Source organism: Elephas maximus, chromosome 4 (assembly GCF_024166365.1).
Source record: "Elephas maximus indicus isolate mEleMax1 chromosome 4, mEleMax1 primary haplotype, whole genome shotgun sequence".
NCBI lineage: Eukaryota > Metazoa > Chordata > Mammalia > Proboscidea > Elephantidae > Elephas > Elephas maximus.
This window is the reverse complement of record NC_064822.1, coordinates 116,088,275-116,113,150: the sequence shown is the minus strand read 5'-3', so window position 1 is coordinate 116,113,150 and position 24,876 is coordinate 116,088,275. Positions and strand designations below refer to the sequence as shown.

General features: G+C 45.6%; 1 protein-coding gene across 1 annotated transcript; it reads right to left on the bottom strand.

The window, feature by feature from the left end:
* Window positions 1-542: 542 nt before the first annotated feature.
* On the bottom strand, window positions 543-24,842 carry ESYT1 (extended synaptotagmin 1). The gene is made up of 31 exons (XM_049883533.1): window positions 24,356-24,842; window positions 22,731-22,772; window positions 22,405-22,539; window positions 22,211-22,284; window positions 22,007-22,079; window positions 21,738-21,827; window positions 21,504-21,559; window positions 20,949-21,072; window positions 20,684-20,860; window positions 20,476-20,558; window positions 20,140-20,188; window positions 19,756-19,842; window positions 19,560-19,652; window positions 19,276-19,347; window positions 19,019-19,105; window positions 17,400-17,549; window positions 16,948-17,103; window positions 16,638-16,814; window positions 16,403-16,485; window positions 16,230-16,278; window positions 16,030-16,119; window positions 15,810-15,905; window positions 15,484-15,555; window positions 15,303-15,389; window positions 2,725-2,865; window positions 2,440-2,594; window positions 2,235-2,333; window positions 2,019-2,150; window positions 1,840-1,945; window positions 1,584-1,633; window positions 543-1,385 (listed from the first exon to the last, which is right to left on the bottom strand). The coding sequence occupies exons 1-31, from the start codon at window positions 24,737-24,739 to the stop codon at window positions 1,346-1,348; spliced, it is 3,309 nt and encodes a 1,102-aa protein (XP_049739490.1). The 5' UTR covers window positions 24,740-24,842; the 3' UTR covers window positions 543-1,345.
* Window positions 24,843-24,876: the final 34 nt, after the last annotated feature.

The following is a 24,876-nucleotide window of genomic DNA, read 5'->3' as shown; positions in this document are numbered from 1 at the left end:
TGAAATAAACCTCCAACTTCCTATTCCAGTCATCCTGTTTTCATAGTTGACTCTCCTTTTGTTTTGTAGGTAGAAGTGATGGAGCACAGCTTCTATAGCTTGCATTCCAGGAACAGTCTTGAAAGGAGCAGAGTTAAAGGTGGGCAGATCTGAATGGGTATAAACTATTTCTCATTGAGCTGCCTGCTGGGTGGGCCTGGAGCCCTTGTGGATGTGGCTGAGCATGGCCTGATGGCACTGACACACTGAGTTTGTGCTGTGGCACCAGGATTCCAGGTTTGCCAGTTCTAGGAATCCTTTCCCTAGAAAACCCATGAGACCCAGGTGAGCTGGATGAATAACAGACTTCACTGTGACTGGAAATGATTTTCACTTGAAACTCAACAGCAGGTGCTTCACGCAGGCCCCTCAACGATCCTAAGTGGAATCTACATTCTTGGTGGCTACACCCAGTAGGATCTGGCCACTAATTAAATTGACATGATTCACTACCACTGAGTTTAATAAAGAATTTTGACTGTTGGAATAAACACTTGGGTTTATTGATAAGTAGGTTGGACTCCCTGTCCTTAAGTAAAAGAGCCATAGCTGGTTTGAGTATAATGTTTAATGTAAAATACAGTGGATTGACAGAGTTGGTGCAAAATTAAAAGTATCAGATCCTGTTCTTGTCAGTAAGTTAACAGCCTAGGCACTTGAACAAAAAATTGGCCCTGCTGTCCCGAGTGTTCCTGAATCCAAGTGTTCCTGATTCCCGAAGTGAATCAAGAGACTGGCCCCAGCCATCAAGGCTGGTGTCATTTTCGGGACAGGCTTGAGGAGAGTGGGGATAGAACTTGATACGGGACCTGGGTTGCTTTCCATTCATCACATGCAGTAGTCCAGGAAGCTCACGGTCTGCCCACCTTCCCATCCATGTTTACTCTACCTGCCTTCTCACAGTAGGGAAGGCGATCATCCAGTTAAACAAGAAAGAGATCTTTCCAAAAGCTGTATTTGGCATAAGCTGATGCCACTGCTAGTGCTGCCAGTGGCCAGGCACAGGTACAGAAGGCCCTGGGGAGTTGGGAGGAAAGGAGAACAATGTGCAGGCAGAGCAGGAAATAGCCAGCTCAGGTCCCTGCCCCAGAGCCCAGAAGGATAAAGGCCATGCAGTAAACGGTACTACATGGTCCTTGTCTTTGGTCAGGCAAAAGCCCTAGTATGGGCCTGGGAGGTGAGGGAGCTGATGGGGTGCAGCTCTGCCCTTGGGCCCTAGCTTTGGGCTCATTACTTTGAGGAAGTGATGCAGCAAGAGGCAAGGCAAAGAAGAGGCAGGGCAGAGTCAGGCTGGTAATCCCAGCTCCTAAGAAGTGCCCTTGTCCTTGTCATCCATGAGGTCATACCTGTGGAAACATGGAGAGAAGCCTCAGGTAGAAATATGACTCTTGTACTCTACTATAAATGAGACACCATCCAAGGACTTCTGTAGTTCATAGAAATCAATGCTGCTCACTTCAGATTGCATCCTTTTTTTCCCTTCCTGTAACTGAAATTTCTCCCACTCTATATCCAGACCCTTCCCACCCCATCCAGACACTCACCACTGGGCAGCACCCTGGGAAAGATCTATCTCAGCTAGGTCCAACTGCACCTGCATTAGAGTATGGCAAGGGCAAAGTGTTACTTTGATATCTCCAAAGAACATGTCCTAATATCATACACTTCTGGTCCCAAACCACTGAGAGGTGATAGGGTCCCCTCTAGAATATCACCTGGGATGCTTCCTCCCTAATAGAGACTACAGCCTTGGTACTGACAGCTTCTTACTCTCACCTTTGCCCTGCCCAGCCCTCTTACCTTCCCCAGCAGCTCACGCTCTCTTGACATAAAAGAGGAATTGGACTTCACAGAGACATCCAGCTTCCGCCTGAGGGTCTCATCCAGGGGCAGTTCCCACTCAAACCTGGGGAGGAGCTAGGTATTAGCAGCAAGGGGTTCCCCCAGCCTACCATCTCTCCACCTTAGTGCCCACTGACCGTTCATTGAATTCTGGATTCAGGGTCCTCTTCTTCTGCGAGGTCTTCCTCTTGGTGCCTCGGTTTTTGTCTGGCAGTAGCAACAGTGATACATAGGGATCAGGGGGGTCTCGCCCATTTTGTCGAAGGGCCCTGCAGCAGAAGGATGAAAGTGGATAAGGCAATCCAAGCGAAGGGTTGGAGGGCGCTGGGATGACAGGAGGGACGGTGTCTCACCGACAGCTATGGATGATGCTGACCAGCTTTCGTCCCTCACTGTAGTACCATACAGTCAGTTTCACCTGGCCCAGAGGCCCAGCAGGGGCCTCCAGGGGACTGTGGAGAGATGGAGAGAAGTCTGAAAGAAGGTAGAGCTGAGGGAAGCTGTAACTCATACTTCATATTCCTGGCTACATCCCATCTTTCTGTCTTAGCCCCTTACCTGTCACCATGTGTTAGGCGCTGCCGGAGCTCTGGGGCTGAGGAGGTGACGTGAGGGAGACCTCCCCAGAGCTCTGGCTCTTCACTCAGAGATGAGGAGCTATGGCTGTAGCTGTGGCTATGAACCTCCACTCCTGAGTGCTGCGACACCAGGATCTAGGTAGGCAAGAGAGCTGTGAGGTTGGCAGAGCTCTGTAAGGATACCACCCTCTGTTCCCACCCTCCTGGGAGGCCCATCAGCTGTGGAGGCCCTCCCTCTGCCTACCCACCACCTCTTGGCACTCACCCCTAGCTGTGCTCTCAGGAGCACCTGCCCTTGACCATTGTTGAGCGTAAACCAGCGATCCAAGCAGAGCTGGTCAGCCACAAGGAGCTCTGAGAGGGGCAGTGATAATGAGCCCAGTGTGCCAGCCCCCTCACCCCGAACCTGTGGAGCAACAATACTGTGATCAAGAGGTAAATGCAGTGACAAATTATTTAATCCTGGTGTTGAGGTCCACATGCTTGCATTGGATGGCTTTGGTGGGAGACTCCCCTTTGTGAAGGGCAGGGAAGCTATGGTAACAGTTGCTAATCCCACTTTCCTTCCTTTCTTAACCCAAGGAGATTGTAGTCATCTTTACTTCCTAATCTTTCTCAAATTATACAAGTAATACCTGCATGGGGTAGAGAAAAGAACAGTAAAAACAGAATTAAAGTAAAAGTAAATGTTTCCTTACAATGAGATTACATCTCACTCCAACAAGGCTGGCATTAATCCAAAGAACACAAAATAATAAATGTTGGAGAGGTTGTGGAGAGATTGGAACACTTCTACACTGCTGGTGGGAATGTTAAATGGTACAACGACTTTGGAAATCAATTTGGCACTTCCTTAAAAAAGCTAGAAATAGAACTACCATATGATCCAGCAATCTCACTCCTTGGAATATATCCTAGAGAAGTAAGAGCCGTCACACGAACAGATATATGCACAACCATGTTCATTGCATCACTGTTTACAATAGCAAAAAGATGGAAGCAACCCAGGTGCCCATCAATGGATGAATGGATAAATAAATTATGGTATATTCACACAATGGAATACTATGCAACAATTAAGAATGACGACGAATCTGTGAAACATGTCATAACATAGAAGAATCTGGAAGACATTATGCCGAGTGAAATTAGTCAGGTGCAAAAGGACAAATATTGTATGAGACCACTATTATAAGAACTCAAGAAATAGTTTAAACAGAGAAGAAAATATTCTTTGATGGTTACAAGAGTGGGCAGGGAGGGAGGGAGAGGGGTATTCACTAATTAGATGATAGACAAGAACTATTTTAGGTGACAAGAGAACACACAATACAGGAGAGGTCAGCACAACTGGACTAAACCAAAAGCTTAGAAGTTTCCTGAAACTGAATGCTTTAAAGGCCAGTGTACCAGGAGCAGGGGTTTGGGGATCATGGTTTCAGGAGACATCTAGGTCAAATGGCATAATAAAATCTATTAAGAAAACATTCTGCATCCCACTTTGGAGAGCGGGGCCTGGGGTCTTATACACTAGCAAGCAGCCATCTAAGATGCATCAACTGGTCTCAGCCCACATAGAGCAAGGGAGAATGAAGAAGACCAAATACACGAGGTAAGTATGAGCCCAAGAGTCAGAATGGGCTATATAAATCAGAGACTTCATCAGCCTGAGACCAGAAGAACTAGATGGTGTCTGGCTACAACTGATGACTGCCATGACAGGGAAAACAACAGAGAACCCCTGAGGGAGCAGGAGAGCAGTGGATGCAGACCTTAAATTCTCTTAAAAAGACCAGACTTAATGGTCTGACTCAGACTAGAAGAACCCCGGAGGTCATGGTCCCCAGACCTTCTGTAAGCCCAAGACAGGAACCATTCCCAAAGCCAACTCTTCAGATAGTGATTGGACTGGACTGTAAGACAGAAAATGATACTGGTGAGGAGTGAGCTTCTTGGATCAAGTAGACACATGAGACTACCTGTGCAGCTCCTGTCTGGAGGGGAGATGTGAAGGTTGAAGGGGACAGAAACTGGCTGAATGGACACGGAAACTCAGGGTGGAGAGGAGTGTGCTGTCTCACTAGGGATGAGCAACTAGGAGTATATATATTTAAAAAAATATATATATATATATATATAGCAAGGTTTATATAAGGTTTTGTATGAGAGACTGACTTGATTTGTAAACTTTCACTTAAAGCACAATAAAAGTTTAAAAAAAAAGTAAATGTTTCATGCCCATCCTACCCCCATTTCCATACTCCAAATGTGACTACTTTTAAGCCTCTATCCCCCCCCCCGCCCCATTTTGGCATATTCTAAATAATATGCCTATGTCTCTAGTTCTTTATTTACCAACTTTAGAGAGTATCTACTGATTCTCTGCTACGAAAGATGGGGAACTGAGCTCATTTATACCCCCTCTCTACCTCTGCTAGTGTTAATAATATTTTTAATTCTCTTGGTTTCTATTATAATTCATGTGGTGGATTCTCTACTTATTGTTCTATCAACTCCAGAAGGCATTTCTTGACCCCCCACTCCATAAGAAGAGGAAATCAGTACCGCTACATTACCTTCCACTTCTCCTCTCCTTCCCTCCCATACTTCTGCATTTTTTGCTCACCCTTCAGCGCACCAAAATGTAGCTTCTACTCCATTCATGCCACTGAAGTTGCTCCAATAATCAATGATTTCCTAGTTGCCAAAGTCAGTGAATAGTGTTCAGTCACCTTATTTTACCTTTTGGCAACATTTGGCCACCTCCTCTTTTTTGAAACACTCTTGGTTTCTGTCACCCACTTTTCCCTGATGAGTGTCCTTCCACTCTGGTTGCACTTCAGTCCCCTGAAAGGGCTTTCTTCCTCTGTCTGCCCTTTAATTGTTGGGGTACCACACATGTCCACCCTTTGTCTTCTTTTCACTCTATGCACGCCCTAAGAGACCTTGTTCACACCCATGACTACAATCACTACCTGTTGCATGCTCATGGTGCTCAAACAGGGAGATGGAAAAACACCATTATGGGCTATAGATCTATCTTGTGGATGTCTCCCCTTGGATGTCTCTTAGCGACAGCAAATTTAAAAAATCCTGTCTTCATGTATTCCCTGTGTTGGCAATGGCACCTTTTTCCATCTGGCCACCCATGCCAAAAATTGAGGAGTCATCTAGGCTGTTCCTTGTTCCTCCTCCCCCTCCATGTCAAAACAACAGCCAAATGCCATCAGGTTTTTGTCATTTCTTCCTTGGATTACTCTAATCATCTCTTAACTGATCTACCTGCCTCCAGTGTTGTCCTTCTTCAGTCCATTCTTTACCTTGCTATCAGCATGATCTTCCTAAAAGGCAAATCTGGATATGTCATCCCTCATTCCTTCAAATATGCCTCCTGTGCCTTTAGGATAAAATACAAAATTCTTAGCATAATATTCAAGAGCCCCTGTGATCTTGCTCCTGCTTACCTCTCTTATCTATAATAAACTTTCCCCTTCATTCTTCTCCATTCTTTTCTCAGCCTGGAGTTTTCTTGCCCTTCTTTTCTTGGTCACAGTCTGTTTACCCTTAAGCTCAGAAGTCATCTAAGAACGCCCTTCTTACTACCCCTACCTTTTCCCCTAGTCTGAGTTAGAACCTCTCCATTTTCTCCTACAGTGCTTTATACCTCAGCAGTTATCAGTCTGGAAGTATTCTCTGGTTGTTTTTCTCCCAAAAGAGAGTGTGAACCCCATAAAGATAAAAATAGATTTTTTGACCCAGATTCAAGATGGCAGCCTGGTCAGACATACCACACCATCCCTCTAAAGCAAAGACCCTAGAAACAAAGTTTAACAGGTACACATGACAACCATGGAACCCTGAGCATCAAATGAAAGGATATAGAATTACACCAAACACCGACTGGAAAAAGAAACTGAACGACAACAGAAAACGGGCAGAGATATGCAGCAGAGGTGCCCTGCCAGCTGGTCTGGCACAGTGGGGCCATTTTGAGACAAAGCCAGCAGCGACCCTGCAAAGACATACCCAGAGTGAAGCAAGGTGAGTAGGACATGAACTGGAGCTAAAGAGGGAAAGTATAAGAATGAGGATGAGAGCTTCAGGGATCCTGACATACACACAGCAGGGAGGAAATCAGGACCCATATAGAAGGCAGCTCTCTAGCAGTGGTACCTGAATGGTAGGGCAAGTGGTGAACACAGAATAGGGAAGCCCCCATTCCATTTTTTTTTCTCTTTCCCCTCCCTGGCCACCTGCCGAGCTGCTTTCCCCCTGGAGACAGCATCTGCACACCTCCCAGCCGCCCACCCTGTCACTCCCCCACCAGAGAGAGCACCTGCGGGTGATTCCTGTCCTGGTAGTCCACCCACTCTTTCCCCCCGCCCCCCGCTGGAGAGAGTGCCTGCACAACCACTTCACTCCCTGGCTGCCCGCCCTGCCCCCCCCCATTAGAGAGAGTGCCTGTACAGCCTTCTGCCACCCACCCCACCCCTCTACTGCCAGAGAGAGTGCCTGTGCAACCCTCGGCCACCAACTCTGACCCTCCCTTGCTGCACAGAGTGCCTGCATTATCCCTGGCTGCCCACCCATCCCTTCTCTGCTGGAGAGAGCACTTGCTCTGATATATCAAAACAAAATCATAAATAAATAAAATAACACCTTAATGCCTCAAAGACAGCAGACAATATCAAATCATATAAAGAAATAAGATGGCTCAACCAAGTGACCAAAATAAAGGGGCAGAAAACCTTCCTGAGGATGAAATGGTAATGGTACTGCCTGATAAGGAATTCAAAAGGCTTATATAGAAGGTCCTCAGAGAGATGGTGCTGGACCAGGCAGTGTTTCATTCTGTTGTACAAAGTGTCGCTATGAGTCGGAACTGACTTGACAGCACCTAACAACAACAACAGCAACAAAGAGATCAAAGAAAACACAGACAAAACCTTAGAAGAATTCAGGAAAACAAAACAAGAACAAAATGACAAACAAACAATTAGAAATTATGCAAAAACAGCAACTGGAAATCCAGATTAACAATAAAATATCAGAAATAGATAATTCAATCAAAGGACACAGAAGTAGAATTGAAAAATGGAAGAAAGAATTAGTGAGATAGAGGACAAATCCCTTGATAACAATTTGTCCAAAGAACAATCAGAAAAAAGAAAAAACCCTAAGAATTACGTGGGACACCATGAAGAGGAATAATTTATGTGTGATTGGAATCCCAGAGCAGGAGCAGACAATAAAAAAAGCACATAGAGAATTTTTGAAGATCTGCTGGAAGAAAGCTTCCCCAATATTATGAAAGATGAGAAGATTTCCATCTAAGAAGCTCGACGAACCCAATACAGATAGAACCCAAAAGAAAGTCACCAGGACATATCATCGTCAAGTCACCAAGTCCGAAGATAAAAAGAATTCTGACAGCAGCTCAAGAAAAGCGAAATATCATCTACAAAGGGACTCCAATAAGACCAAGCTCTGATTTCTCAGCAGAAACCATGCAGGCAAGAAGGCAATGGGATGACATAAACAAAACCTTGAAAGAAGAGACTTGCCCACCAAGAATCACATACCCTGCAAAACCGTTTCTCAAGTATGATGGTGAAATTAGGACATTCTCAGATAAACAAAAATTAAGGGAATTTGTAAAAACCAGATCATCCTTACAAGAAATATTAAAGGGAGTCCTTTGGATAGAGAACCAATGACATCAGACAACAACCTGGGAATAAGCCACACGACAGCACCACCAAGATGCCAAACCAGATGGAGAAATCTCAAAAGTAAAATAAAGCTACAGAACCGAAAACAGGGAACCAGATGTTAATCTGTAAGTGATGACAACTTCAAAACAAAAAGGGGGAATAAATGGTGTCATGGATTGAATTATGTCCCCCCGAAAATGTGTGTATCAATTTGACTGGGCCATGATTCCCAGTATTGTGTGGTTGTTCTCCATTTTGATTGTAGTTTTATGTTAAAGAGGATTAGGGTAGAATTGTAACTCCCTAACTGAGGCCACATCCCTGCTCCAATGTAAAGGGAATTTCCTGGGGTTTTTTTCTTTTATGACCTACACTACCTTTTATCTTACAAGAGATAAAAGGAAAGGGAAGCAGGCGGGGGGCGGGGACCTCATACCACCAAGAAAGCAGTGCCAGGAGCAGAGCCCATCCTTTGGACCCAGTGTCCCTGCTCAGAGGAGCTCCTAGTCCAGGGGAAGATTGATGAGAAGGCTGACAGAGAGAGAAAGCCTTCCCCTGGAGCTGATGCCCTGAATTTGGACTTCTAGGCTACTTTACTGTGAAGAAATAAATTTTTCTTTGTTAAAGCCATCCACTTGTGGTATTTCTGTTATAGCAGCACTAGATGACCAAGACAAATGGTGTAGACATAGGACTTCCATATGAAGAGGAAATCGTGGCAATATCAAGAGACAATAGGCTGTTTTAAACTTAGAAAAATAAAGGTAAACGTCAGAGCAACCACAAAGAAAGTTAATAAACCTACTCACCAAGGTAAAGAAGAAAACCATACTCAGTAAACACAAAATCAGCAATGAAGGAAAATTAAAAGAAAATATATAAACAAAAAGAACTCAGCACAGAAAATTAAGAGGAACAAAGAAAACGGCAACACCACCACAAAAAGCATAAGAAAATGACAGCAGTAAATTCATACCTATTGATAATCACAATGAGTGTAAATGGTTTAAATGCATTAGTCAAGACAGAGTGTGGCAGAATGGATTGAAAAAAGAAAGACTCATCAATATATTGCCTGTAAGAAACACACCTTAGACATAAAGACATAAATAGGTTAAAAATCAAAGGATTGAAAAAATATATATCACGCAAACAGTAACCAAAAAAGAGCAGGAGTGGCAATATTAATCTCAATAAAATAGGCTTTAAATCAAAATCTATCATAAGAGACAAGGAGGGGCATCATATAATGATTAAAGGGACAATCCACCAAGAAGATATAACCATAATAAATATCTACACACCAAAATACATATGACAAGAGCTCAAAAATACATAAAACACACTCTAACAACATTGAAAAGAGAAACTGACAGTTCCATAATAATAGTAGGAGACTTTAACACACCACTTTTGGTGAAGGACAGAACAAATAGAAAGAAACAAAACAATGATACAGAAGACCTAAACAACACAATTAACCAACTTGACCTCACAGACATATACAGAATATTCCACCGAACACCACATAGTATACATTCTTCTCCAATGTATATAGATCATTCTCCAGAATAGACCATATTTTAGGCCACAAAGGAAACCTCAATAAATTAAAAAACATCAAAATAATACAAAGCAAACCCTCTGACCACAATGCTATAAAACTAGAATCAATAACAGGAAGAAGAGGGAAAACAAATCAAATACTTGGAAACCGAAAAGCACCTTGCTGAAAAAACACTGGGTAATAGAAGACATTAAAAATGAAATTAAAAAACTTCTAGAATTAAATGAGAATGAAAAAACAACATACCAAAACTTATGGGTCACAGTAAAAGCAGTGCTTAGAGGTGAATTCATAGCAATAAATGCACAGATCGACAAAGAAGGGCCAAAATCAATAACTTAACCCTACAACCCAAACAAATAGAAAAAGAGCACCAAAAGAAGCCCACAGTCCCCAGAAAAAGGGAAATGACAAAGATTAGAGCAGAAACTACTGAAACAGAAAACAGTAGAAAGAATCAACAAGATTAGAAGTTGGTTCTCTCAGAGGATCAATAAAATAGACAAACCACTGGCCAAATTGACAAAGGAAAAGAATGAGAAGATGCAAATAACTAAAATAACAAATGAGATGGGCAACATTACAACAGAACCAACTAAGAAAGGATCATGACAGAATACTATGAAAAACTATACTCCAACAAACTTGAAAACCTAGAAGAAATGGACAAATTTCTAGAAACACACTACCTACATAAACTAACACAAACTGAAGTCGAAAATTTAACAAAAGAAGAAATTGAAGAGGTCATAAAAAAACTCCTAACCAAAAAAAAGCCCTGGCCCAGACAGCTTCCCTGGAGAATTCTATCAAACATTCAGAGAAGCATTGATACCAATCCTATCCAGAATATAGAAAAGCAAGGAATAATCCTGAATTCATTTTATGAACCCAGTATAACCCAGATACCGAAGCCAGACAAAGACATCACTAAAAAAGAAAATTATAGACCAATATCCCTCATGAATATAGACATAAAAGTTCTCAACAAAATCTTAGCTAACAGAATTCAACACCATATCAAAAAAATAATATACCATGACCAAGTGAGATTCATACCAAGTATGTAAGAATGGTTTAACATTAGAAAATCAATCAATGTAATTCACCACATAAATAAAACAAAGGAAAAGAATCACAGGATCATCTCAATCAATGCAGAAAAGGCATTTGATAAAGTCCAACATCCATTCTTGATAAAAACTCTCACCAAAATAGGAATAGAAGGAAAATTCCTAAACATAATTAAGGGCATCTACACATAACCAAATGGAGCCCTGGTAGCTCAGTGATTAAGAGCTAGGGCAAGCTACGGCTGCTAACCAAAAGGTTAGCAACTTGAATCCACCAGCTGCTCCTTAGAAACTCTATGAGGCAGTTCTACTCTGTCCTATAGGGTTGCTATGAGTTAGAATTGACTCGATGGCAACGGGTTTGGTTTTTTGATTATACATAACCAACGGCCAACATTATTCTCGATGAAGACAGACTGAAAACATGCCTCTTGAGAACAGGAACTAGACAACCCTTTGTCACCACTTTCCTTTTAATATTGTAGTGGAAGTCCTAGCTACAGCAATAAGGCAAGATAGAGAAATAAAAGAAATCCAGATTGATAAGAAAGAAGTAAAACTACCCCTATTTGCAGATGACACGATCCTATACATAGAAAATCCAAGAGAATCCACAAGAAAGCTACTGGAACTAATAAGAGTCAGTGAAGTGAAAGGGTATGAGATTAACATATAAAAATCAGTTGGATTCCTCTACACTAACCAAGAAAACCCCTAAAAGGAAATCAGGAAAATAATACCATTTACAATAGCTCCCCAAAAGATAAAATATTTGGGAATAAACCTAACTAGGGATGTAAAAGACTAATACAAAGAAAACTACAAAACACTACCCCAAGTACAAAACACAACCAAAAGAGACCTGCATAAATGGAAAAAACATGCCATGCTCATGGACAGGAAGACTTAACATTGTGAAAATGACAATACTACCCGAAGTGATCTACAGATATAATGCAATCCTGATTCAAATTGTAACAACAACCTTTAATGAGATGGAAAAACTAATAGCCAACTTTATATTGAAAGGAAAGAGGCCCTAGATAAGTAAAGCATTACTGCAGAACAAAGTAGGAGGTCTCACACTTCCCGGTTTTAGAACCTACTCTAGTAGTCCAAACAGCCTTGTACTGGTACAACAATAGATACATAAACCTATGGAACAGAATTGAGAACTCGGAAATAAAACCATCCATCTATGGACAGTTAATCTTTGATGTACAGTCGAAATCCATTAAATGGGGAAGAGATAGTCTCTTTAACAAATGGTACTGGCAAAGCTGGGTATCCATTTGCAGAAAAATGAGACAGGATCCATACCTCACACCATATACAAAAACTTACTCAGGATGGATCAAAGACTTAAATGTAAAACCAAAAACCATAAAGATCATAGAAAAAAAATAGGGGCAAACCTAGGAACCCTAATTTATGGCATAAATAGACTATTAAACATAACTTAAAAAGCACAAACAGCAGATTGGGACCTCCAAAAATCAAATACTTATGCTCATCAAAAGACTTTTCCAAAAGAGTAAAAAGAGAACCCACAGACTGAGAAAAAAAAAATTGGCTATGACATACCTGACAAGGGTCTAAACTCTAAAATGTATAGAAAACTCCAACAACTCAACAACAAAAGACAAACAAGCCAATTAAAAAATGGGCAAAGGACACGAACAGACATTTCACCAAAGAAGACATCCATTCAGGCAGCCAACAAATACATGAAGAGATGCTCACAATCATTAGCCATTAGAGAGATACAAATCAAAACTACAAAGAGATACAATCTCACGCTGGTAATAATGGCACTGATCAAAAAAACAGAAAACAACAAATGCTGGAGAGGCTATGGGGAGATTGGAACTTTCATACACTGCTGGTGGGAATGTAAAATGGTACAACCATTATGGAAAATGACATGGCGCTTCCTCAAAAAGCTGAAGAAATACTGTATGATCTAGCAATCCCGTTCCTAGGTATATATCCTAGAGAAATAAGAGCCATGACATGAATCCACATATGCACACCCATGCTCATTGCAGCATTATTAACAATAGAAAAAGATGGAAAAAGCCTAAGTGTCCATCAACGGATGAATGGATAAACAAATGGTGGTACATATAGACGTACATATGCAACGTTAAAGAATGATGACAAATCTGTGAAACATCTCACAACAGGGATGAACCTGGAGGATATGACGCTGAATGAAATAAGTCAGTCATAAAAGGACAAATATTGTATGAAACCACTATTACGAAAAATCAAGAAAAGGTTTCCACACAAACAGAAACATTCTTTGACGGTTACCAGGGATTGCGGAGGTGGGGAGCCACTAACTAAATAGTAGACAAGTACTAAGTCTGGTGAAGGGAGAGATAATACACAATATGAGGGAAGTCATCACAACATAATCAAGGTAAAGGAAGACACTGAAAGGTACATAAAAGGCAACAATGGTAAATATTAATACATATACAATCCTGCAACAACGGTAGTAACCAACAGCAATGTACGAGTGGATACATAGGTAGATATGTAAGATGAACAGGGGTGGAAGGGTATATGTGTATATATATGTGTACAAGCTGCAAATATACCCATGTGTGCAATAGTGTGCACAGGGGACACAGACATGAAAGCTTCTTAGCCAGAACCATATACCTCCCAGGACTGAAATACTGGGCTTGAAGGCTAGGGACCATAGTCTCAGGGGACATCTAGGTCAATTGGAATATCAAAATCCATACAGACACTGTTTTACATCCTACCTTGGTGAGCAGTGACTGGGATCTTAAAAGCTTACAACTCCTTTTAACTCAGTTTGAAGTCATTCCTGAGGTTCACCTTTCAGCCAAAGATTAGATAGGTCCATAAAACAAAATGAGACTAAATGGGCACACCAGCCCAGGGACAAGGATGAGAAGGCAGGAGGGGACAGGAAAGCTGGTAATGGGAAACCCAAGGTCGAGAAAGGGAGAGTGTTGACATGTTGTGGGGGGTGGCAACCAATGCTACAAAAAAATATGTTTATTAATTGTGTAATGAGAAACTAATTTGCTCTGTAAACCCTCATCTAAAATACAAAAAAAAAAAAGCTCCCAAGCAGCCATCTAAGATAAAATAATTGGCTTCTTCCTGTCCGAAGCAAAGAAGAGCGAAGAAAACTAAAGACTCAAGGAAACAATCCAAAGGACTAATGGACTAATGAGCCTGAGACCAGAAGAACTACATGGTGTCTGGCTACCACTGTCAACTTCTCTGACTGGGACCACTATAGTAGGTCACGGACAGAGTGGGAGAGAAATGTAGAACAAAATTCAAACTCATAAATATGACCAGACTTAGTGATCTGATAGAGACTGGTGGAACCCCCGAGACTATGGCCCTTAGACGCCCTTCAAACATGGAACTGAAACCACTCCCGAGATCACATTATAACCATACAATAGACAGGCCTGTAAAATGACTAACACCAGTGAGGAATGGACACCTCAGAGCAATCAACCATACGAGACCTACAGGGCAGCATTTGCCCAAAAGCAAAGTTCAGAAGGACGGTAGGGACAGGGAAGCTGAGTGAATGGACAAAGGGAACCCAGAGAAGAAGTGGGGAGAGTGCTAACACATTCAGAGGTCTGCAACCAATGTCACAGAACAAGCTGCGTATAAATTGTTGAATGGGTAACTAATTTGCTCTGTGAACTGTCACCTAAACAAGAAAATGTTAAAAAAAAAAAAAAAACTTACATCTAGAAAAAAGATTGGAAAGCATTTCCCTAAAGCTTGGCAGGGGTCATCCTTTGGTGATTATTGTAATTCACAACTTTATACTTCTGTATAGAAAAGTATAATCATCTAATGATGACTAACATATATTGGACACTTACCATGTGTCAGACATTGTTTTAAGCACTCGTATGAAAATCAAAATTTTCAAAACCAAACCCATTGCGAGTCAATTTCAACTCACAGTGACCCTATGGGACAGAGGGTTTCCAAGGCTATAAATCTTTACAGAAGCAGACTGCCACAGCTTTCTCCCAAGGAGCAGCTGGTGGGTTTGAACCGCTGACCTTTCCGCAAAAAGCCAATAGCTTAACCACTGTAACATATGAGGGAAGTACTAACGACTGATGCTTTACTTGTACGACAGAAGTACAAATGTTTAGCCCCCATTTTGCAGAGGAGGAAATCAAGGCTTAAAGGCATTAAATAGTCAATGTCTGGCGACATAGCAGTAGGCCTGGAATTTCAACACAGAAATGTCTGAATTAAAAGCCTCAAAATGAAAAAAAAAAAAAAAAAAAGAATACATCTATATAGATGTATACAGAAGTATAAAGTTGTGAATTACAATAATCACCAAAGGATGACCCCTGCCAAAAGAATACATCTTTTATATCTGAATGTCCAGTGCTTAGTTTAGTGCCTGGCCTAGGGTGGGAATCTGCTAAAGGCCTGCAGAATTAATTTATAGTACCTGCAACTCCAGGCTCTCAGCGTTTGGTTTCCTGATGAGAAAGGAGGCACTCTCATCCCAAACAGGTGCTGAAGTTTGGGAAACAGTCTGGTGGAGATGAAGGGTTATAATCAGCCGTTGATACTCTCACTTCTACTCCTCTTATCCCACCCATTCTAAGCCCTGCAGCATTTCCTAATACCTTGGTTTTATGAGAAACGTCTCCCACAGTGAGGGTGGCATAAGGGCTGGGAGGCTTGGTACCTTTCCGGAGCTAGAAAGAGAGTATTGTGTTAGTCTTAAATTTGGTGTTTATTAGGCAGATTTCCCCTCTCACAAATTACATCCACAGCCAGCGAACGTGCTTCCATTGTCACTTGACAGCCACCACCCTTGTGGCCTAGGACAGACAGTTCTTCCCACCCCAGCATCACCCTGGGGAAAGAGAGGGGCCATTTACTATTCCAAATGCATCAGGGGCATCCCCACCCGAAGAAGACAGGATGGGGCACGGGAAGCTGATCTCACCGGCAGGTCCTCAGCACGCTCCAGGTAGACAGACAACAGGGCTGCCGCCAGTTCTGCACTCTTATGAGTCTGGATCAGACTGTTCACCTGTAGCACCTGGGGGAGGGTATGGGGTGGCTGGGGAGGGGTAGCTGAGAACTGGGGCCTGCAGCTAGGCCTATGCCCTAAAAACTGATAGAAGAGCTCACCCTGACCACCATCCTCCAGTCTCCTTCCTTACCTCCTCCAACTCTGCAGCAGTGGGACGGGGGGTCAGACGCTCCAGGCGCAAGTGCAGGCGGCCAGATGGGACATCTTCCAGGGTCAGCCACTGTGGAAGTAGACAGGGTTAGGACTTGGGGGCTGTGGGGACAGAGGGACTATGAGAATGAGACTTGGGGTGAGATCAGGAGGGAGTGTCAGTTCCAATACCACGCTCACCTCATCAAGGAAGCCACTGTTTAGGACTGCAGTGAGACTCACTTTACACCTGTAGAGAAGAAAGATTAAGACAGATGTAGACGGTCTGAGCCAAGTCTCTGTCTCCCCTGGGCCACACTCCATGGCTTACAGAGGGCCCACCTGTCTGCCCATCTGAACTCCCACCCTCTCACCTGCCCAGAAAGTCATCCTTGTCCAGATCCTTGTCGAAGACCTCAATCTCTAGCTCTTGGCCTGGAATTGATGTGACAATCACCTAATGGGAGAACACAGAAAAAGGGAATTCCTTCTTTTCTTCCTTCAAATGACTGGACCCCCAATTGACTGGACTCTAGAGGTTTTTTGACCATTGAGCTATGAGAAAGAAAGGGGCATGACGAGTAGAAGTCCCAGCCACTCAATTCCAACCTCAAAAACCTCGTTCCAGCGGGGATTGAGATCCTCTCGAACAACACGGCTCCGGAAGCTTTGTCCTGCCAGCTTTAGTTTGACATAGGGATCTGACTTGCCCTTCACCAGTCCCCCCAAGAAACGGTCTTTGGCAATTAGGTCCTGGGCCTCTAATACATGGATCCGAAGCACTTTCTGCAAAAGGGACAGATGAGAGCACCAGATGGCTGTCAAAGGGAGAGAGACCCGTCAGAAACCAGTCCTGAAATAGACTTTGCACGGTTAGGGTTGGTAAACAGACCCTGATCCTTTCCAGGTATAGACTCACCTCGGTCCCAAAATGGCTGTCAGGAGTCGTGTGACAGGGTCGAGGTAGAGCATCCACACTGCTACCTGTCTGGGGGCTCTCATTGTCCAGGTCCCAGGCTCCAGGAGTCCCAGGCACAGTGGGGAAGCATACTTCTGATGAGTCCAAATACAGGATCTGGGAAGGTAGTGTGATTGCTGAATGAAGAAGTACAGAGAGCACCAGCAAGCAATGTGTATGGGGGCTTAGGGGCAAAGCAAGGATCTGGTAGGGAAACCAGGTCCCTGTCTTGGCTGGACACATCTCTAGAGGGTTCCCTCCACACCCACCCCCAACTCACACCCCACTTCATCCCCTAGTCAGGTCTACAAACATTTTTGCGTGCCTGATTCCACATATACTAACTCATTTAATCTTAGAGGGTTCGTCTTCCTTACTCTTAATACCCCTCAGCATTTCACCCATCTCCATACCCTCATAACCAGTTTCATGTAAAGCCTGGAGTTTGGGCCAGAGTTGCTGAGCTGGAACCACTGGTCCAGGGTAAGTTCAGGAGCAGTCAGCAGGCGAGACAGAGGCAGGGTCAGTGCCCCTAAAGTCAGAGCCCGGGAGTCATCCTTCACCTATAGGTACCAAAGGAAAAAATGTAGTGATTAGGAAAAAGAGGCAGACTGGGGAAATTACAACATGGCTGAAGCCATTCCTCTCTGGGCCAATCACAATTCCTTCACTCTACTTGGGTCCATCTTTTCATGGTCTTCTGCCCATGCCATGGCCCCTTCCACCTTTGCTCACTCTGTTCCCATTACCTGGAAAGTCTTCATTCTTCTCCCCTCTGAGGATTTAAATCCTACTTATCCTTCAGGGCCCAATTAAAATCCTGCTTCCTGGCCAAAACCAAAAACCAAACTTGTTGCCGTCTAGTCAATTCCAACTCATAGTAACCCTACAGGACACGGTAGAACTGCCCCATAGGGTTTCCAAGGAGCACCTGGTGGATTCAAACTGCCAACCTTTTGGTTAGCAGCCATAACTCTTAACCACTATGCCACCAGAGTTTCCATTCTTCTGGCAATCCATGGTATATTTAATATTATTCACCAACACCATAATTCAAAGACATCAATTCTTCTTCAGTTTCCTTATTCATTGCCAGCTTTCACATGCATATGAGGCAACTGAAAACACCATGGCTTGGGTTAGATGCACTTTAGCGACATCTTTGCTTTTCAGCACTCTAAAGAGATCTTTTGCAGCAGATTTGCCCAGTGCAATACAGCGTTTGATTTCTTCACTGCTGCTTCCGTGGGCATTGACTGTGGATCCAAGTAAAATGAAATCCTTGACAACTTCAATCTTTTCTCCATTTATCATGATGTTGCTTATTGGTCCAATTGTGAGGATTTTTGTTCTCTTTATGTTGAGGTGCAGTCTATACTGAAGGCTGTGGTCTTTGATCTTCATCAGTAAGAGCTTCAAGTCTTCCATGCTTACAGCAAGCAAGGTTATTATGTCATCTGTATATCACAGGTTGTTAATGAGTCTTCCACCAATCCTGATGTCATATTCTTCTTCAGTACAGCTTCTCGGATTATTTGCTCAGCGTACAGATTGAATAAGTATGGTGAAAAGATACAACCCTGATGCACATCTTTACTGATTTTAAACCACACAGTATCCCCTTGTTGTGTTCGAATGACTGTCTCTTGGTCTATGTACAGGTTCTGCATGAGCACAATTAAGTGTTCTGAAATTCCCAGTCTTCAGAGTGTTATCCACAACTTGTTCTGACCCACACAGTCTAACAGACACTCAATATGTTCTTTTGTTTGTTTGTTTCAACAATTTTACTGAGGCATAACTTACATACCGTAAAATTCACTTCTTTTAAGTGTACAATTATCACTTAAAAATTACTCTACAGATATAGGTGAGGAACAGTGAGGATATATTGGGAGGAAGTAAGAAGTCTAGGTAGATGAATTGAAAATAGGAACCAAAGGAGAAGACAGATAGAAGAAATCATGCAGATCTGGGAAGACAGAATAGGGTCTTTAGCGGAGGAAGGGGGCTGTATAGATGATTCTCTTACCTGCACATCGAGCTCCTGGCTTCGAGGGTCTTGCAGGAAGAACCGGAAAGCCTCTTCCCACACTGGGGAGTTGGTGTTATAGATAGCCTGGAGAGGTAGAGAATGAGATTAAGGACATATACCACAGTGCCATTCCCCGTAGAAAACTCTTGAATTTACAGGCATTCTGAAAGGGAGACTTCATCCAAGAACAGTCCTCCCCCTCAACACCCCCCACACACACATAACACCTCCCACAGTGATATGATGGCCCTCACCTTGCTCTCCTGGGTCACATCCTGAAGTGACAGTTGTACCATGGGGTTGGGCTCCTTGTTCCCCTTCTTCAGCTGTAGGGAATAGAATTCCGAGGTCATCATCTTGGGTGTTTTTGTTTTGGTGACAGGAGGTGGGGTCTCATCAGCTCCCCTCCTTAGGACCCTTGTGCTACAAGTTGCTGCTTATGGGGCAAAGCAGGCAGAGGCACTGGCAAAAGATGGTGTGGGAATGCTGTGGCTATGTCCAGGGCTCCCCCTTCACCCACCCTCAGGTGCAAACTCACAGGCAGATCCTGGGCCCGATCCAGATAGGCAACTAAGATGGCAGCTGATGGGGGCTCTGGTTGAGAGGAAACTCCCCGATTCCACTGTAGAACCTGGGGAAGTGGTGGTAGCAGTTAGACCTTGGTCCCCCCAGTCTCCTACACTTCCAGCCACCTATTTCCCCTCTGCCAGCTTCCTGTGTCGCATATTGGTTACCTGCTCCAGTTTTTCTGCATCTGCCAAAAGTGACAGCCATTCTAGCCTCAAGTGAACTTGGCCTTGTCCTCCTTGTAAAAGGAACCACTACAGGGAGAGATAGAAGAAAATAAAGTATACCAAAACCAAAAATCCATTGCCATCGAGTAGATTGCAACTCATAGTGACCCTATAGGTCAGAGTAGAACTGCCCCACAGAGTTTCCAAGGAGTACCTAGTGGATTTGAACTGCCAACGTTTTGGTTAGCAGCTGTAGCACTTAACCACTACGCCACCAGGGTAGTAGAGATCAAATACCTACCCAACCACTTCCCCACCAAAGTAGCAACTGTTGTCTGCCCAATGTGTGAGAACACTCCCCACCTTCTTCTTTTCCCCACTTACATCATCCAGTACTCTAGCCTGTAATACCTTCCCTACATCCAGCTTCGTTCTGGTGGGAGAGCGGGTAGTGAGAGGCAGAAAGGGAGAGAGTTGTAATTAGAAGCATGATATTAGCCTTCCACTCACCCATCCAGAAATAAATGACAGAACCCAGACCCCCTTCTCCCTACACTCAGGAAATATTTGCATGTGTGCATATAGGGAGGGAAAATGAAGGCAGAGGCTAGTTGGGAAAGAAAATGATACATGATTCCAAGGCCCAGGAAAGGATTATAATTCTCTACGGGACCTTGGTAGCATTTGGACTTTACAATCCTAACACAGGCAGAGTCTTACCTGCCCAGAAAGTCATCTTTGTCTGGATCCTTGTCAAACACCTCCACCTCTATCTCCTGCCCTGGGACCTCATGTACCATCACCTGGAGAACACAGAGGAATCAGGATCTCATGGGCTGCCACTGTGAGGATCATCCAATCTTGCGTCTTCTCTCTCAACCTCCAGGGCCTCCCCATCTCACACAGCCTCCCTCCTCAGCTCTCCCACCTCATAAGTCTCTCCCCATTGTGGATTGAGTTCCTCATTGATGACACGGCTGCAGAATGTCTGGGTCCCCACACGCACAAGCGCATAGGGGTCTGACTTGCCCTCAATGAGGCCCTTCACATATTTGTCCTTGGAGCCCAGCCCTCGAGCAGCCAGCAGGTGGATACGAACAATGCCCTGGGGGTAGGAATAAGATGGTGAGAAACTAAGGACCCAGCACTGTATTCCTGAGAAAGGGACCTAATGGGGAGAGGCCATACCATACCCTGGGCAGAGGGGAGCGCAACTGAGCCACATCATGGAGGTCAGGCACAAGGGGTACCAATAACCGGTTAGGCAACACGAGAAAGGCAGCGATGGAGTCCATGATCATGGTGTCAGAGAGTGAACTGAATGGGGGGATAAAAAAGGCGCTGAATGTGGCCCTGATGTCCAGTGTCTCCAAACTGCAACTCTGTTTCCCACAGCCAGCAGAGACCTCATGCTAAAGGGAATTCCCTTCTTGAAACTCCTCTTTTACTATTCTTCTGCCTTCAATCCCCACCTACTGTCCCTTCTTCATTGCCATCCCCAGCTTTTCCTCCTCTTTTTTGCCCCTACTGAGCAGTCCTCAGCCTTCTTCATTGTCTACCAAATGCAAGCCACCCCCTTCCCAAAGAAAAAAATCACAGTATAGAACATTCCAAGGGTATTTGTCTTATCTCCTTAACTAGGGGAGAGGCTGCTGGAAGACATAGCTACATCCTTCACTGCTTTGTATCCCTTAAACCACCAACCCAGAGCTGGAGCACTTAGCAGGTGCTCAATAAGTTCTTGATACCTGAGTCCTGGGATATCCAGCAGGTTGGTCATCCCTGTCCAGTTGATGTCTAGGGTCTGGAAGGATAGAGTAGTGGGGTCAAGACGGATCATATGCTGACATGATCATACCTACCCAATTGTTGCCAGACCTCTCAGCTTTCTTGTCAATATCTTTTTCATGGCTGGCTACCCTCATCCTTCCAATCCTCTCTGCTTTCCCTGCCTCCTCATTCCTCTGAATGTCTTCCCTTACCGGCCGCCGGATAAAGAACATTGACACAGCTCCCACGATAGGAAGGTCCCCAATAAGTGGCTCAAGGATCACCCGCAAGACACCGTGTAGCTGGAGCAAAAAGAGAAGATCAAGTCTTTCCCCAGAAAAGGCCCTCTGCCCCTCCCAGACTTTCCCAGCCTTGGTTTCTCAAACCTCCCACTTCCCCATATCCCATGAAACTTAGGGTAAAAGAAAAAAAAAAAGGGTAAAGGCTCCCTATAATGAGGTGCCCCTGACACCTGCCCCACCTGCATGCCCTTGACTCCTGCTTTGCAGAAATATTTCTTCACTTCCACATCAATCTGTATATCACCTACATAGCTGGGGATTAGTGAGGAAGATAATAAGGAGGGTTAGTACCAACCTAAAGTGGGGAATAGGGAAAATGAAGGAGCCAGGAGTGACCAGGACCCTGTTGGAGGGGAAATGGGAAGAGTGGGGAGTGGCATTACCTGATATTCAAATCCAGTAGGATCTGCTCTTTGCTCTGACCTGGGTGAACCTTGACTCCCAAGATGCGCAGTGGCTGGAGAGAGATGAAGTCTTGAGAGAAGGGAGAGGGGAAAGGGAGGAACATCTCAGCCCCTCTGGGCCACCCACCCCATCTCCCGCCTCTCATTACTTTCCCTTCTTCCCACACACATACCTTCTCACCCAGTTCCACTCTTGTAAATGTAAATGTTTGCAAATGGGGATTAGATCCCCGAATAGCTGGGGCCACAGTTTCAGCCAGAAGCTTCTCCAAATACTGGCCCAGAAAGGGCCAGACCTGGGCCACAATCTGAGAAGAAAGGGAGATGTTCATAGGAGAGCCCAGTCTTCCTCAGAAGGTAAGTCCCTTCATAATCCTCCCCACAAAACAGCGGGGTCTAGGCTGGGGCAAGAATTGGAGTATAGCAGGGTCTGGCAGGAGGAACCCACCTCTGTCCCCCCCTCATGAAAAACAAAAATCAGGACAATCAACTCTCTCACCTTGTTTAGCCACTCAGCCTTCTCCACATCTGGGAAGCTGACCTGGGGTGGAGAGGCAGAGACAGTGATGAGCACACCTCCCCCTCTGGTTTCTCACTGAGATGCCAGTCAGATGCCCAGAAGGGAGGAAACACATCAGCTTGGCAGGGCTTCCTCACACTCAGGGACTTGGGAGGAGGTGCTGGGATGTCCCCGGGTTTCATTTAATTCCTCCACAGGGCTTGGGAACCCTGAGGCCTCTTTTATAAGGAGAGCTGACAGGGTGCAGGCCACACAAAGTTGCTCTCAGGATAGTGGAATGACAGCTGCCAGGGCAGAGAGGGAGAGGGAGGAGGAGAAGGGGACATTTTTTCTGGAGGGGGAGGTCCTGTAAAATCAGATTTGAGGAGGGAATCCTGGGATTTTCCAGCCTTCCCTACTCCTCAGGACTGGAGCTTCTATACCAAGGAGGTGAAGAGAGAAATAGCTCTTGAGTCAGGGAGGGACCAGAACTATTCAGGCCCTAGTGGTGGGTGTTTCCCCTCCCCCCTTTTCCTTCTTTTTATCAGTGTGACTCCTTTAATGGGAAAGGAGGACACCTGTGCTTCCTATGGGGGGAGGGGGGAAGAAGGGGTAGTTGTTTTGGGAGGAATATTAGTTTCCATGATGAGGAGGAAGAACAGACAGTTACTGCCTGGCCCACAAGACCCCTAGGACCATTCCTCCCCCTTTCTCCTCCCCAGTCCAGGGCCTGGGAAGCATGGCTGTCCCTGCCTAGTGCCAACTTTGATTCCTCTCTTCTGTCCTCTCCGTAAGACTGGGGCCTCCGCTGGGAGGCGCCGAAGGGAGGGGCAGGGCGGGGCCGGATAACGGGCTCTGCCCCTGCAAGGCCAGGAGAAAGCTTCCGGCCCTTCACCGTAGGAGGGGAGGCGAGAAATGAGGGTCGTTGCCCCAGCCACTGCCTGGGGAAGGGTGGGGCCGGCGGGGGTGCAGTGTGGGCAGCGGGCACTGCAGCAGCCGCACTCCCGTCCTCGACAACCCCGCCCTTTGTCCGGCAGCCGCCTGCGCGGCGCTGCAGCCCGGCCTGAGGCCGCAAGGCGGCGAGGGCCCGAGGTTCCGTCAGGTGCAGGGCTCAGCAGGGCCGAGCTCCTGGGGCTGGGTCCCAGCGGGGATCGGAGAGAGTGGCAAGGGGAGAAGAACCTTATGGCCTTAAGTAGGTAAAAAGTCTCGAGGAGGATAGGAGAGGCGAGGGAACCCTCTGAGCGGCGACGGGAACCAGGATGCCCAGGAGCAGCAGCAGCGCGAGGGGCGCCAGAAGCAAGACGGGCGTCTGGATCGCTTGGCTACGAGGGCGCGACTCGGCTGAGGTGGGGTCCCCAGATGTTAGTACCGCTCTTGCCCAAGAGCGAAGTAAGGTAGAAGTCCTGATTCTGTGGAAGGCTGCGGATCTGGGCGTGCGGAAAGGCGGGGTTGGGGCTCAGAGAGCAGGCAGTTGGTCCCAAGACTGGCGCGTCCCAGTAGGCAGGCAGCAAGCGGGGCCCTCTCTCCCCAGATTGTGCTAACTTTGGGGACAGGGAGGGAGAACCCCGAAACCGAGAGGCTGGAAGTGGACTATGCTGCCCTGGGGGCTAGGGGCGGTGGCTCACCCAGGCAGGTAGCTCGCGATGGCTCATATAGAGTGTTTTCGCTGTGAGCCGCTCCTCGTCGTCCAGCAGCTGCCGCGCGGCCCGGAGACTCCGTTCTTTCTCGTCGCGGAGCCGGCGCCAGCCCAGGTAGAGGGCGAGGCCGAAGAGCACGAAACCCACGCTGAGTCCCATTGCCCCGGCCAGGTAGACCGGCACCAACACCAGCAACCGCCGCCCGAACGAAGTCAGCACCGCAAGGGCCTCGCCCGCTGCTCCTGGTCCGGCAGATTGGCCCCGAGAACCGGGGTCCGACTTTGTGTGAGCAGTGGGGGGCTGGTCAGTGGGGTCGGAAGGAGCAGAGGGCAGGTCCTCGGGGCTGGGGCCCTCTACAGGAGAGCGCTCCATGGTGCCACCTTAGGGAGGACCCGCTCGACCCAGAGCCTGGCGAGAGATTGCCTCGTCCCGCGGCCCGCTCCCCGCTGCAAACCGTGATCCCCAGGATGGGGGAAGGGCCTTCAAGCCACGCCCCCTCCTCTCCGGCG

Bases quoted from the DNA above. Each gene is read 5' to 3' on its own strand.
- ESYT1 (XM_049883533.1), bottom strand. From the start codon at position 24,739: ATGGAGCGCTCTCCTGTAGAGGGCCCCAGCCCCGAGGACCTGCCCTCT. The intron at 21,828-22,006 runs GTGGGGCAGGTG...TTTTTGCTCCAG, and splicing joins CAGGAGTCAAGGGCATGCAG to CTACACGGTGTCTTGCGGGT. The intron at 2,866-15,302 runs GTACTATAAATT...GTTGCTCCACAG, and splicing joins CTGAGAGCCTGGAGTTGCAG to GTTCGGGGTGAGGGGGCTGG.